At 42.6% G+C, this 16,354-nt stretch overlaps 1 protein-coding gene across 1 annotated transcript in view; it reads left to right on the forward strand.

Moving 5' to 3' along the window:
• The first annotated feature begins 35 nt into the window (after nt 1-35).
• The window catches only part of TMEFF1 (transmembrane protein with EGF like and two follistatin like domains 1), a 113,163-nt gene continuing 96,844 nt past the window's right edge, over nt 36-16,354 (forward strand). The window contains exon 1 of the mRNA XM_070939103.1: nt 36-230. Coding sequence (XP_070795204.1) covers nt 56-230 — 175 coding nt within the window. The 5' untranslated portion in view covers nt 36-55. The remainder of the gene's footprint in view (nt 231-16,354) is intronic.

Genomic DNA, 16,354 nt, shown 5'->3' on the forward strand with positions numbered 1-16,354 from the left:
GCGGCGCCCATTGAGACCCAGAAGGGCCTCCTGTCCCCCTTCGCAAGCCCTCGCCATGGCGGCCACCGCCCGGCCCCGGACCTCGCCCGGCTGCAAAGACGCCGTGTTCCTGATGCTGGCGGTGGCTCTCTGCACACTCGGTCCCGTCCGGACGTCCAACCCCCTCTCCCCCGCCGCCGCGGCCGCCGCCGATTGCGCCGGCAAGGGGAAGGCGGGCAGCAACTGCTCAGGTAAGCTGCAGGACCGGCGGGCTGGGCGCTTGGGCGGGGAGTGGGGTGGAGGGTTCGACGGCCCACAAGCGCTCCTGCTGCCCACGCTGAGCATCCTTTCTCCCTGGCTTCTCGTCCCCGTCTTTCGCGCCCTTAACCCCTCAGGGTTTTTCCGCCTCAAGACGCCCGTCTCGGCCCGCCACACCACATGGGCTCCTTCCTTCCTCGTTCTCGTCCGTGGACCCCTCCTTCCCTTCCATGCTTAATAGCGCCGTCAGTAGCCAGCCCCATCTTTGTCTTGCTTGTCAGTCACACTTTTGAAAACCATCACGCCACTTTCCTGCCTGCCTTCTCTCCCTCCTCGCCCCCGAATCCCCCGCGCCACGTTCCGGTTCCGAAGAGCGAGAGCCGCTGCAATTCGGAGGCACTTTGCTCCGCGTCGACATGCACGGGATTTCAAGCGCTGGCGACGATTTCTGCCTCTTTAATATGCCGCGAAACAGGTTCCGCGCAGGCTCTGCCTCCTTCCCTCTAGTTTCATCTGATAGATCTGGTTCTGTCTCTCTCTCTCTCTCTCTCTACTACGCGATCTGCAAAATAAAGAAGAGGGGCTGATTGCAGCGCAATCCCAACTCGCCGGGAATCCGCTTGCCCAGAGCCATCATCAGGTTGTGCAGATGGACATGGATGGAAGCAGTCAAGAGCTTAATTTCAGCCAGTCTGCCTTTGGACCCAAGGTTCAGCCCTGGGCTATAGAATACCATTTTCTTATGCGGGGATTTGCACCTGATTGTTCTTAGGTAAGTTATAGAATTGCCACCTGAAAATGACTGTCTCTTCAGGTGCAATTCTATAACTTACCTAAGAACAAGATGATATTTGGTAGGTCTTCCTTTCTGAATAGACAGGTGGAGATTGCGAGTTAATCTTCAAAATGTTATTCACTACTTCATAGCCCAAATACTATATGTATATATTCCAAAGTAAGCAAAATTCGCCTGGGCTTACGTTCAGGTATTGTGTACAGGCGGTTTCACTAGTAACACCTTCTTTTTAAATTTGCTTACTTGGAAGTAAATCCCACTGAGTTTAGTGGCCCTGAAACCTTATGCACAGGCCTGGGTTCAAGAAGATTTTCTTTTTCTTTTTTTACCTCAGATGTGTACACTTTTATTGTGGAACCAAACACTGCCTGGGTCCAAAATCACACTGGCCTGTAAAATCTCACACATTATCATCCACACCTCTTTTGTATACAAAGAGGTCTCAACAGAAGCTCCATCTTCTTTCCCTCGTTTCCTTTCACATGCATGCATTTCAGAGCCCCATTTTCCCTCTGACATGAACATAGGAAAATAAATCTGGAAATGTGAACATTGACCCTGTGTAGGCAGTGAGGGGGTCAACAGTTCATGTCTGGAACGACTGGCCAGGTGATATGAGTTCATTTCCTATTGCTGGAAGAAAAACAGTGCAGCTCCGATTTAAAAATTGTACGTTTTTAGTTGTGGCACAAGAAGAGAAAATAATTTCTGTTCAAAAGGCAACAAAAGGAAAAAAGTAAACAGGAGATAGCATCTCTTTTGTTTCTCTGTCCTGGATGTATATTAGTCTTATCACTACAGTTAATGCATCCATACTCACCACTTTCCCAATCTTTTTTCACCTCTGTTTCTTAAAAAGATTGCCTGAGAAACTCCAAATGCGGAGATGTTGCTTCTGAAACCTTTAGATAATTGAGATAATTGGCTTGCTTCTTGTCAGGTTTGCAGCATTAATAAATATAATACAAGCCCCTAGATCTGTGATGGCAAACCTATGGCATGCATGCCAGAGGTGGCACACAGCGCCCTCTCTGATGGCACAAGAGCGGTTGCCCCAGTTCAGCTCTACTGCTCATGCGTGCATGCCTCCCGCCGGCCAGCTGGTCTTTGGGTCTCTGCCACGCATGCATGGGGGCAGGGTGCGTGCAAGGGGACCACACACGCACGCATGGGAGTGTGGGTTGCATTCAGGGGGCCGTGTACTCAAGTGCAGGGGGCGGGGTGCATGCAGTCGGCCCATGCGCGCATTGCATTTTGGGGGGCTTGGGGCACATATGTGCACGGGCACTTTGAGCACTCGGTCCGGAAAAGATTAGCCATCACTGCCCTAGATCAATTCTAGCCTCTGTTATCTAGAAAGACTTATTGTAAAATACTTTTGTGATCAGAACAAATATATTTTTTTTAAAAAAAAATTCTTCTCTAAATGGTTACTTTATTCGCTTTCAACACCTTGCAGAAATCAATGCTGTTTTTTTAACCTCACATTTATTTTTAAAAAGTTATCTTTCCAAATTAGTAGTATTTAAACAGATCCAGGAAATGACAAGAAATTAAACTTATAATTGGGATTGGGTTTCTAAAAATGATATTTTTCTTAAGCATATTTCTAGTTCATTGTTCCTTTTGATTAGTGCTTTGCCTTCCTCAAAGCATTCTACCTGTCATTTTTGTATGGTTTTTTTCCTCCACATTTGAAGAGCATGGATGATTGCTCTGAAAGGATTGCTAGTAGAAATTACCTGCAACTGCTAGTGTCAAATTCATGAGAGATTCATAAGAGATTCTTCTTTCCAATCTCATTGTCTTCTCTAGAGATGAAGACTGCTGCCACTTTTTAAACAGCTTTGAGCACTTTATATAGTGTTCTGTTTTGGTGTCCTGTTATTGACAGCACATTTCCCTGGCCTTTTTAGGAATGAATTCCAATGTATGTTTTTTAAAGCAACTTTGCATAGGATTGCAATATTAAGATTGCAGCCTTTTTGAGACTTGCTAAAGAGTAAATTCTATAGGAAATATCAGAATTAACCTTAGACATATACTGTATAGGTTTGGGTTGAATTGACTATCAAAGGAGCAGGCAATTAAGCCTCTAAACAGGTGTAACAATGGAATGATCAATGTTTTAGAATATTGAAACATAATGAGGAAGGAAAAGTGAAAAGGAGGAAGAGAATGTGGAACTCTTTCTTTCCTGCAGATTCCTCCAAATTTCTAAGCATAATATGCTTAGAATCTTTCTAAACATTCTGAATCTGGCTTCCCCCACCCCTGCCTGCCTCCCTCCCCCACTTAAATTACAACTGGAAGAAATTGGTGAGTAGGGAGGAGCAAAGATTACAAGCCCTGTAGCATTCCACATATATCTAAGGTCTAGTAAGTGACTTGTTTCCATGTAGATAGGCATAGACTAATATCTGGAAGTGTTATTATATTGGATTTTTAACTTTAAAAATATTTATATTGCACTATGCCTTCTTTGTCATCTTTGTTATAGACAGCTCTGACAAGGGTGGTTGGTATGGTTAGCAATTTCTCACAGAAGCAAAAGTCATCCCACAATGTAAATTTCACCTTTGTTTGTTCCCTTGATCCTTACTTGTTGAGTTTCTCATGCTGTGATTATAGACATGTTGATGGTGTATTTGAGCAAAGTGTTGCTCTTGCATGCTTTACGTGGTTTCCTTTTGCATCCACATAATGACTTATCATGTTTTGTGCAAAGAAAGATTAGTAGGTTAATTTGCTACTGTCAAATGCCAGTTCGTCTAACCAGCATATATAGCTTGCATGCTGTATGGGAAAATCAATGAGATTCATTTTAAAAAGCTGGCAGACAAAGCAGATTTTTGGACCTGATATTTCCCTATAATGCCTATAAATATAGTAGTGCTGTTTTAAACGAAGAGAAATCACATGCATTCAGTGTAAAGAACAAGAAAACAAAATTGAACAGTATAACATAAAAGACAAGACTGCAAAGGTTTTGGTTTACTTGTATAATTGGAGAACATATTCTGCAAATTATAATACTTAGTATGGAAATATCTCCCAAGGGTCTTCTTTATATTCAGAGCTGCTTAATTTGGATACAACACAGACTTTCAAATCTAATTAATTTATCTGGTGTACACTAGGATGCTGTAGCTGATGTTCTTTTCAAAGTATAGTTCCTGCCTTTTTCACTGTGTAGTTACTGTGTCCAGTAATGATAGGGAACCATGTTTCCCAGTTTATTTATATTTCCTTATGCGGATATTTGATAATAAGTCATACAGATGCCCTACGACTGTAACTAGAATTATTTCTCTTTTCTTTCCCGTCATCCAAATAATCCATTATTCCTTATGTACACTCTCCCCCTTCCTTCTGCCTTAATCTCTCATTGTACTGGTGATATTTGACAGAATTACAAGGCAGTGCCAGGATTATATTTGCATAATCCATGCTAACATTCTTCTTCTATCAGAATCTCTTGTCCTGGCATGAGCAATTCTAGTGGATTCCTCCCTGGATCATATTGTTCTATTATTCAGACATCTTTGTATGGCAATTAAGATATAATGAGTAAGACATTAATTAAGATCTTAATGGGAAAAAAACCTTTCAAATAAGCATGGCAGTTTCAAACTCTTTCCCTAAGTAGTTTGGTTGAATTAGACTTAGATGATAAAATACCTTATGAAACTTCAAGAGGCAAAATTCCTCATATTCCTTAACTCTCAATCATCTTCTGCCTCACAACCAACATTGCTGGAGGAAGCAAGAAGGAGATGGGTTCTTTTTCTTCTATAAATTTTACTAACCTACTTTAGGATTGAATAATTTTAGATTATTGCTTAGTCTCATTCCATTCACATCAGTGAATGGAATCTATCTTCCTTGCCTAAAATTTTAACTGTTCAGTAAATCTAATTTCAAAGTTAACTCCATCCACCGCTTCAGATACTTGGCTATTGCTATATCATTTATACAGATTTTTCCTTCTACTGAAAATAAAACTTACGTAGAGTTGACAGGTTTTCATTAGTGTTTATTGAACTACAGAATGTGGCTTTCCCCCTTTACTCATGTTAAAAATTTAGGGATAGGACAGTAAACAAAAATAGTGACAATCTCATGATGACAAATTTCACATTTTTCTTGCTCAGAACAAAGCATTTTGATTTCTGAAAGCAAGAGGATAACTCAGTTAAATAATTGGTCAATAGATCTGATGTAGTTTCAAAGACAGTGGAGAGCAATGATACATTGAGATTGCATTTATATTAATTTAAAGAAATAATGTCCTTCTGCTGATAAAACTGCTAGCAGCAACAAGAGCGGGCAATTTCCCTTGCCGGTTGCTGGCTTCGAGAAAACATAGTAGTTCTGTTCTCAGACTGAAGTGTAGTTATAGGGCAAGAGAAATGGAGCAGATCCTCTAGCTCTTTCTGCTGTAGGGCCTGGTTGAGGCCAGGCTAAATTTCCTTTAGCTGCTATAGTGTTCTTCTCAAGAGGGAGGAAGCATGGAGTGGGGAAAAGGGGCAGTGTGACCTCCTTGATTCAGAACAAAAAAAAAAAGTTTCATAAAGAAGTGGTGGTGGTGGTGGTGGTGGTGGTGGTGGTGGTGGTGATGATGATGATGATGATGATGATGATGATGATGATGATAATGTAGCTTCATGACTCTGCATCTTTCAGCAGTGCTGGAATTGAAATGAGGGCATTTGGTGTTGCCTTAGTGCACCCAGCGAGAGCTACCATCAATGCTGCATGCGGAAGGAAGAAAGTGAATTGTGATGCCCCAGTGAATCTTCTATGTCAGATTGGTTCAGGCATAACACCAAGTGATTTATTTGTTTTTGATTTAACCTGGTGGGTGACTTCATCCTTTTAGGCTTATCTGGATGAGCTACAATGCAATACTGTAGATGGATTCAACACTGTTGTTTTCACTGGGTAGTGCCCTCCAGGTGTGATTACCAAGTTTGCAGGCTCAGTGGGTTTTTTTCCAGTGTTCAGGGGGAAGGTGATTCAGTGGGTACTATAAATGTTTAACCCTTCCTATGTCTAATAGAAACAAATAAAAGCAATCATGATCTCCTTAAAATGTATGTTTTTTTTTTTTTTTTTTTTTTTGCAGATTGCTAAATTTAGTTTGGATTGTCTGGAAATGAATGGGTTTACTTGGGAAATTAAAAAAAATTAATTAGTATATTATAAAAACCATATCGTTGTTGGTGGTGATGTTGCATGTTTGAGCAAAAACATAAGAAAGGCTTGCTGGACCGGATTAAAATCAGTAAGAGCAGTGCTTTTGGGAAGGAGAGGATGGGAGTTGTTGATACCTAATCTTCTATTTGCTTAATCCTCTGTAAAGTTGTCCAAGTTGGTAGCTGCTACTATATCTTGTCATAGCAAATGTGATGGCTTGAGAATATTAGATATAATGAAGTATTTCTTTTTATCTCCATGTTTGGAAACAGATTAAAACCAGAATGATCTTCTGCTGTTATCCTAGTAACCACAAATGGGCATACTTTTCAACATGCAAAGTCTGTATCCAATAAATATGATCTTTCTAATATTTTCTGGAAAGCCTTTTACTGCCTTTCCCCACTCTGGCTCTTCTGCTAGTTTTCCATTCAAAGGGCTGATAATCTCTCCTTCTGCTTATCTTTAATCTCAATGCAACATCAGATGCTTTTAAACTATTTATTAATTTGTACTGTTTACTCCATATGGACTGTTCATTATGGGAATAGTTCTCTGCCTAATTTGATGAACAATTTTAAACAGCTTGTCTACATGAAGAACAATAAAGTACATTTTCTATCTGAAAAACATTTGTCTTGGAGTGGATAAATATTCCAGTATGAAATAATCATAAAATCTATTTCAGCTCTTCAAATACTACTTTTCCCTCAAAGTCTATTTAAGAGAAACCCAAAAAGCACCATTCTATAACAATGTATTAATAATGACATATGGGAAATGGAACTAATGAAGTAGGTCACAGAATAATTAAGTGTTACGGAAGATGAGAAATAAGGGAATCATGAACTTTTCTGACAGATGACGCCAATAATTGAAAGATATCATCAATTATTTCAATGGACAAGTAGCCACAAGTAACTACTATAGAACGTGCTTCTTGGCTGCCTCCAGCCTTTTCATGGTTTTAGTATTTATAGAAGTTCAGATGAAATTGCAAACTCTTTCAAGGTTTATATTTTCACTTTGGATTCAAAGAGATGAGTGAGATATTCAGATCCAGGCAAATGTTGTAGAAACACGAAGTCTGTTATGTAGTTCTTACTGTAAGTAACAAGAGAAGGAGAACTTTTGGAGAAGGACCATTTATAGAAGGATAAATGAGGATGGTTTCTTGTTCCCAGTGATGGCTTTTTTCATCAATGTCTCTGTCCAGTACTTTTCCTGGAGATACAGCAAATACTTGCTTGAGGAACCCAAGTAAGGAGTGAATACTAAAGGGGAAGGTATAAAGTAGGAAAAATGGGGTCATGCTTTTTTGGCTACTTCTCTTGTCAATTGTCCCATTCATTGACATTTTCTTATTGCTTAACAGCCTATGGAATTTCCAGGCCCTTGAAAAAAGAACCATTAACTAACTGCAGTTTATTCTAAAAAGAATTTTTTAAAAAACCATGGAAAAATCTCTAAATTAGAAAGCTGATTTGAAATAATATGAAAGACATTTCAAATAAAATATATTTCACAGACACTGGTAATTCAGTGTATAGTCAGCATTACCTCTTGTCTTTCTTTAGGTAAGATGCTTGCTTTTCCTGAAACTCTTCCGTTATAGTCAATAGAGATATTCAATATGCATTGAAAGTGTATTACATAGTGCAGTTTAAAGTGGTAGACGGAGCATTGATGACAATTTGGGATTTTACAGAACTTCTGCCTGATTCTGGAGAATAAAAACATTTGCAACTGCCTCTTGGTTTGAGTGGAAATCCCATAAGGGATTGTTCATTAGTTACAGTTAGAAACATTATATGCTTGACCTTTTTCAGTCGAGACATTTACAATTATAGCTACTGAAATATCTAAATTCATATCCCAAACATCCATATCCATATCCGAACCCAAATTTGTAATAGTAAACTAGAAGTTTGCTAGAGTTTGTAAGTGGGGATTGGAAGAGTCTTGCTGTTGTGTTTATAAGTATGGCTTCGAAAGACCATATGCTCACTCAATTGAGTCCAAATGACTTTAGGCAGTTCTTGCCTACAATATAATACATAAAGTGGACATTTCTATATAGCAAAGCCTTATTAAATACTGTATAGATTTGTAATATACCTTAACAAATAAACAATAGGACCTCTGTGCAAATGGTATCTTGAAAACTTGACAATATTTTAAATATTGATTGCATACAAAGAGGATAATTATATATTTTAACTACATTTAGTGGGAATACCATTTCATAGCCTCTGTTTGGGAACCTGGTCAGTTGCTCTAGCCCAGTGATGGCTAACTTTTTTGTCGTCGTGTGCCGAAAGCATGTCTATGAATGTGCAATAGTAGGCATGCGTGCCGACACCCATAATGCAATGTGGCCCCCCTCATGCATGCACACATGACCCCCCTCTCTCCCCGCGCATGTGCGTGCAACTCCCATCCCAAAAATTAGCTGGCCACCGGGAGGCATGCATGCATGGTGGAACTGAGCTGGGCGATGGCTCATGTGCCCGCAGAGAGGGCTCTGCCATCACGGCTCTAGCCCATCATTATCTTCTGCTATTTCTAAGCAGATATCAAATACTCCTTAGATTATTTAAAACTGCAGGAGAAGCTCTTCAACTTCTGGCAGTTCATTTTCAACAAATATGGAACAAGACTCTGTAGTCTAGAGATCAAAAAAGACTGCTTTACACATATAAGTATATTAAAAAGGGAGATGCAAATAAGTGCTCAGTGGCACTAATACCTTGTGTAAGATAAATTCTGCTTAAGTTTGCTAAGAAAATAAACAGAGCCATATTTGAAAGTAGGAATATTGGGTGACTAGTCAGTTTTCAGGAAAGTTAGAGGGACATGACATCAGGTAGCTAACACAAGACAGATAATGGAAAATAGCAAAGGAATGCAAAAAGATAGGTTTACCTTTGTTTTGTTGATTACAGCAACATTTTTGACTGGGTAGATTTTGCCAAAACTCAGAACATATTAAGGCCTAATAGGTATACTAGAACACATGATTACTCTTTGAATAGATTAACATCTTTTCAGTAAACAGAAATATTGTTTGAATCCAAATTGACTTACACAAGGACAACAATTACTGAAGTACTATTGAGATTGGTGAACATGATTAGAACATATGGAAATAACCAAATTCAAACTTCTCCTCAGCCTTGGAAAATTCTCTCATATATCTTCCTTCCTCCCTCCCTCTTAATCTAATTCCCTCCTTTCAGCTGCATGATTTACATTAATCTAAACTGAAATAAAAGTTGAATAACCTATTTTCAGGTGGTTGAACAAAGAAAATTAACATGAAATAGAAGAATAAGCTATTCACTAAATTGTAAAGAATAGGATTATCAAACCAAAACTAAAAATTTAAATCCTGCTGATTTTAACAATAGGTTAACATTTATTTAAATCTCTTTTGGAATCAACTCCTCTATCTACCCAGCTCTCTGTGATGGTTAAATATCATTAAGTCAGATTTAATCCTTTGTGACACTATGAGCAGTGCTTGCCATCTTGAACTTCTTTAATAATAACTCATAGTTCTTCCACATTACTGTAATGTCTTTCATCCCCTCCATCTAGATTATCTATTGTCTTTTTCTTCTACTTCCTTTACCTTGCCAATTTTAGTTATTTTCTCTAGCCCACTGCTTATTAACATAACTTGTCCAAATTATGTCATGTTTCTCGTAGTGATCAGCATCTCAAAGCCAGTCAGACTTTTTGTAGTCTAGGTAGGACTGATTCATTTATTCTCATGACGGTGGGCACGGCAGTCGTGCCTGGGAGTGAGACTGCCTTGCTCCAATGGGACTGAGTCTGCTGAAAAGTTCTTAAGTCCTGCTTCTTCCTGTGTAGTCTGGTCTTCTCTGCGACAATCGTGTCTGTAGTTTCTCTTCTATAATTAGAGTATTTACTCTGCTTTTTAATTTAATTTAATTTAATTTTAATTTCTGTTATTTCTGAATTGCCTATTGCTAGAGCGAGAAAGGGCTTTTTGCCGGAAACCGCTCTGAGCCGCTTGAGCGGCTTTAGTCTGCTGGCTGGCAGACCCATAGGCATTTTCCGCCCACGAGCTTGCTCCGTGGCATTCTGAGCCCTTAATATTTGTTTGGAGGAGTTTGGAGGCATTTGGAGGCATTTGGAGCCGTTTTTGGAGCGTTTTGAAGGGCTGTGAGCTGATTAAGGGCTTTGGCTCTACAGTTGTTTGTCGCGCCAAGCCGGACGGCTAGAGAATGCGGCGTTTCTCAAGGAGCATTATAACTGCAAGTATTTGGGATTTTTCAATTCCCTGGAGCCTGTGATTGCTTATTTTGTGACTGTTTGTGCCGATTTGTGCTGTAGGAGGCTTCTGTACTTTTAAGAATACCTGGAAAGTGAAACTAGTAAATTCAAAATGGCCGACGCTATTCCTTCTAAGGCTTCTCGCAAGTCATCAGAAAGAAAGCAGCAGATGGGCCTGATCCAGGGAAGGGCTGTTCTTCCCACACATACCCTGCTGCTAAAGTAGCTCACTCATCTGCTGCTAAAGGATCTAAATCCTCTAAAGATGAGGAAAGACGCCATAGAGCCATGGAAAGGGCTTTTAAAAAGGCTCAAGCTGATAAGAACAAAGCCCTAGGCCCTCCCCAGGCCCCCCCTCTCTCTGTAATGGCTCCTCCCACAGAAATTCAAGCTGCTAGATCTCAGCCTTCTCATACTCCTTCTCTATCTCCAGATAGATCATTGCAAGGTGATACAAATTTGGCAGATGCTTCCACTGTTTTTCCAGTATCCACAGCAGAGTCCAGCATTATTCAAGTTGAAACTCAGGATGTTGCTCTGACTGCTCTTGTTCAGTCAGGCTCTGAAATTGGTGTGTGTGTGTGTGTGTGTGTGTGTGTGTGTGTGTGTGTGTGTGTGATCATTCTACTTCTGCCCAAGATATTCCAGAAATTTCTCCTGCTTTAGCCTCCCTCATTTCTATGGCCATCTGCCAGGGCATCGCTGAAGGTCTTCATCAGTGGGCTCCTTCTGAGGCTTCAGAGATGCAGAGTCATCAGAGCCATTCTCATAGGCATCAGGAATCCAGAGATACTGTAATTCATCAGGAATCTCATGACTCTCCTCAATCTGAAAGTCAGGATTCTCTATCTGAGGGTGAGATCATTTCAGATCAAGATCTTTCTGAGGATGAAGGCTTAGAACCAGATCAGCCTGCCTTTGTGGACCTATTCAAGCCTCAGATGTTTAGATCATTGTTATTCAAAGCTCAAATCACTACATGTATGCGTCTTCCCAGTTCCAGCTCTGGTTCATCTTCTTTGTCCTCTGATCCAACAACATCTGTGTTTCTGGAACCCACTGTTCGTACTGAAGTTGTTCCTGCTCCCAAACTATTTTCAGACGTAGTTCAAAGACAATGGCATTTCCCAAGTACTGGTCCACTTCCTAATTCTCTGGACAAACGTTTCTATAACTTGGCAACTGACCTTTCCAATATATTACAGGTTCCTTCTGTCGATTCTCCTGTAGTAGCTTTGTCTTCATCGTCTCCAGTTTCAGGCCCAGCTGAAGAGGTGTTGCGCCTGGAGGACAAAAGAGCGGAGCGAAATCTCATTAAAGGACATCAGGCTTCCTCATGGTCTGTACAAGCTTCTTTTGTGACCTCTTTTTTCAACCGCGCTACCATCCTATGGCTGAAACAGCTTCAAGAGAGAATTCCAGCCACTGATCATAGGTCTCACCAGGACTTAAACAAAATTTTGGCAGCGGTGGAATTCTCTGCAGATGCCACTCTTAATGCAACTTGTTTCTCTACTAAAGCTATAGGTTCTTCAGTTACATCTAGGTGTCTCCTCTGGCTCAAAAATTGGCAAGCAGATCAAAGAGCCAAATGGCGCCTAGCTTCTTCTCCTTTCCAGGGTGACAAGTTGTTTGGGGCTCCTCTAGAATCCCTCCTAGTGGAGACTAAGGATCATCGTAAGATTTTACCATCTATTTCTAGGTCGGAGATCCGCCCACAGACTTCCTTTCATTCGGGATCCTTTTGGGCCCACGACTCCAGTTTCTACCAACAATGTCCCCATCGGTCATTTCATCCAAGAGGATCTCACCAACAGGAATCTCAGGTCAGATAGGGGTACAGGTTCTCCTCCAAGAGACCTTTCAGAGGCTCCAGAGGCCGGCCCTTTCGCCGAGCCCATTAATTCTCCTCCTGATTCTAGGATTGGGGGCAGATTATCCTTTTTCGCTGACATATGGGATAATACAGTTTCAGATTCTTGGGTTAAAGAAACTATTCGATTTGGCCTAGCTCTTGAGTTCCGCTCCAGTCCCCCCAATTGTTTTCTGCGCTGTCCTTTGTCCTTGGATAGAAACAAACGTGCTCGTGTTGAGGCAGCCATTGAACACCTTTTGCTGATACAGGCCATCCAGCCCGTACCCTTTTCCCAACGGAGTCAGGGATTCTATTCCCGTTTATTCCTAGTGCAGAAACCTTTGGGGGATTGGAGGGCTATTCTTGATTTAAAATCTTTGAACCAGTACATAATCTACCACCGGTTCAAGATGCAATCTCTTCACACTCTTCTTTTAGCTATTAGAGAGGGAGATTTTATGTCCTCTATTGATTTAACGGAAGCCTACTTACCCATTCCTATTCTCCCTGCTCATCGTAGATTCCTCAGGTTCTGTTACAATGGTAATCATTATCAGTACAAAGCTCTTCCATTTGGTTTATCTTCAGCGCCTAGGGCGTTTACTAAAATTATGGCGGCCCTTATTTCTCACATTTCCTCCTATCCGGTCAGGATTCTTTTTTACTTGGATGATATACTCATCCTTTCCTGATCTGAGCTTCAGGCTTGTTGGGACATGGCCACATCTCTTGATATCTTAAGGACCCATGGGTTTTCCATTAACTGAAAAAAGAGTCATTTGAATCCATCTACCCGTCTTCAGCACCTAGGATCTGTAATAGATACAGTGTCAGCTAAGGTTTCCCTATCCCAGGATCGACAGGATAGTCTTTGTGAAATGGCCCGTAGGTTTCTTCAGTCCAGGTCAGCTTCCCTACTGAGCTTGTTTAGCCTGCTAGGCAAGATGGTGTCTTGTTATGGTATAGTACCATGGTCTCGTCTTCACAGCAGGGAGTTGCAGTGGTTTCTCCTACCCTACCAGCGAGGTTTCTCCTACCCTTCCAGCGAAACCTCAACAGTCCCTCAAACCTCCTACTTCATCTGACCAGCAACGCCGTCGACTCTCTCAAGTGGTGGACACCAGAGAATGTCTCCAAGGGCAGCTCCTTCCTGGAACCTCAATAGTTAGTCATAACGACGGATGCCAGCCTGGTAGGTTGGGGTTCTCATCTGGGGAGACACATGATTCAGGGCATTGGACCCCACAGGAATGCGATCTCAACATAAATCTCCTAGAGCTCAGGGCAATCTTCCTAGCCCTTCAGGGGTTCTGGACCCAGGTCCAGGGCAGGGATGTCCTCATCCTCACGGACAACATCATTGCCAAAGCTCACATAAACAGACAAGGAGGGATCCGTTCCTGAGCTTTTCTTCAGGAGTCTCTTCAGCTGGGGCTCTGGGCCGAGTCCCACCTAATGTCTCTCCGCGCAGAACACATTTTGGGGTTGTCCAATGTTCAAGTGGATTCCCTCAGCCGCACTACAATCGACCCGGCAGAGTGGAGCCTACATCCTCGTCTGTTCCAGGAGCTTTCCAAACGGTTCGGCCATCCTCAAGTGGATCTGTTTGCCTCAGCAGTCAACCATCAACTACCCTGTTTCTTTTCCCGTTTCCCCGCCTAGGGAGCGGAAACTGTCGATGCCTTACGCAACCCGTGGCCAAAGGGAATCCTTCTCTATGCCTTTCCTCCCTTTTCTCTTGTAGCTAGGGTGATCCAGAAACTGATCAGAGAGAGGGCGGAACTGGTACTAGTGGCCCCTCATTGGCCTTGTCATCCGTGGTTCGCGGACCAAGTGTCCCTATCGGTGGCCCCGCCCTGAAGGATTCCAGACAGTCAGGTATCGCTCCTACAAGGATGGCTAGTTCATCCAGATCCACAGTCCTTCCAGCTAGCCGTTTGGAGATTGAGCGGTTCCTCTTGACGGAGGCTCAGGTTCCACCGGATATCATCGCATGGATCTACGACTCGCATCTACAACGCCACATGGTCTGCTTTCTCCAGATGGTGTAGACGGTGCAGTATCGTTCCCACTTCAGCATCGGTTGTTCAAGCCCTTGGTTTCCTGCAAGAAGGTTTCTCTTCAGGTCTCTCTCCGAATATTCTACGGTGCCAGATATCGGCTATTTCATCTATTCTGTCTTACTCGTCAGCTGTCTCTCTGTCTAAAGACCCTTTGATTCACAGTTTTTTACGTGGAGCTACAAACCTCAGACCTCCAGTCATACACAGGTTCCCTATTTGGGACCTTACCAAGGTATTGTCAGGACTCACAAGACACCCCTTTGAGCCTCTTCGGGAGGTGGACCTCAAATTCCTGTCATTCAAAGTCTCTTTTCTGGTAGCCATAACCTCAGCCCGCCGGATTTCTGAGTTGGCGGCCCTGTCGGTTCGACAAGACCTGTGCATTTTTCATGCGGACAAGGTGGTCCTGCGTTTGGATCCGGCGTTTATTCCCAAGATCAATTCTGTTTTTCACAGATCACAAGAACTTGTTCTTCGCAATTTCTGCCCTTCTCCTCGACACCGACTAGAACGGACATGGCACACTCTAGACGTTCACAGAGCCCTTAAGATCTACATTGCCCACACATCTTCTTTCCGTCGTACGGAAGTTCTGTTTGTCGCCTTCCAGCCTTCTTCCATGGGCGCCAAGCTATCTTCTTTGGCCATTGGCCGGTGGATCAGGGCTACAATAGCTACGGCTTATTCAGTCCAAGCCTTGCCGGTTCCCCGGAATATTACGGCACACTCCACAAGGAGCGCGGCCACATCAGTGGCCTGGTCCACCAGGGTTCCCCTGGAGGAAGTTTGCAGGGCGGCCACCTGGTCCTCTCCTACTCCGTTCATCCGGCATTACAGGTTGGATACCTACGCCTTGGCTGATGCGGTGTTTGGAAGGAGAGTGTTTCAAGGAATTCATCTGGAGACTGCTGCCCGGGTCCAGCAGGATCCCACCCTATAGGACATTGGCTTTGGTATGTCCCAGGCATGACTGCCGTGCCCACCATCATGAGAATGGGTGTTGGTCTTACCTGATACGCCCTTTCTGTGATAGGTGGGCACAGCAGTCAGACCCCCCCTGTTGGGCCGTTCCCGGATGTGGGGGTGGGTGGCAATCTCATGTATGTTCTAATTTTCCAGACAGACAGTCTGCTGATCTACCTCGTCTCAAAACTGGACTACACAGGAAGAGGCGGGACTTAAGAACTTTTCAGCAGACTCGGTCCCATTGGAGCAAGGCAGTGTCACTCCCAGGCATGACTGCCGTGCCCACCTATCACAGAAAGGGCGTATCAGGTAAGACCAATGCCCATTCTTCTTGCAGTTCATGGTACTCTTAGTAAACATCTTTAAAAACACAAATGGAAAGCATCTACCTTTCTTACCTTGTCAAGTCACAGCTGTAGATAATAACTATTTTAGCTGTTTACATCGGTTGTCATCCCTTCCAATCTTCCCAGTCTTAAAATATATTAATTTTTTAAGTTAAATGAATGTAAGAAAAATATACATCACCATCCTAAAACATCACACCGGCCCCCATATGATCACCCAGTATTTAGGATGCTTGACAACCTGTTTGCACTTCTGACCAATTGCCAAGTACCTTGTGATCATGCAGTCGGCATTTGCAATCTTCTCTGCTAGCTTCCCCAGAAAGTCAATGGGAAGACCAGAAGGAAGATTGCAAGCTGCTGCCACTTGCTGAGAGGACATACTCTCGGGGGGCTGCCTGCTGAATGGAGCTCAGCCCCTCCAGAGAGCTGCAGAAACTGGCCTTGGATCCAAAAGATTCCATTTCTGCAACCCAGCAGAGGCATTTTCTTCTGCACACAGAAGAGTACTGGAAAGTTAGTAAACACCGTTGTTCTGAAGGCTCAAAAGATTAGCGTTCATTAGTTTTCTAGCCCTTTTTCCAGCAAA

This window comes from Pituophis catenifer, unplaced genomic scaffold (assembly GCF_029215685.1).
Source record: "Pituophis catenifer annectens isolate HBS135680 unplaced genomic scaffold, rPitCat1.0.hap2 SCAF_3, whole genome shotgun sequence".
NCBI lineage: Eukaryota > Metazoa > Chordata > Lepidosauria > Squamata > Colubridae > Pituophis > Pituophis catenifer.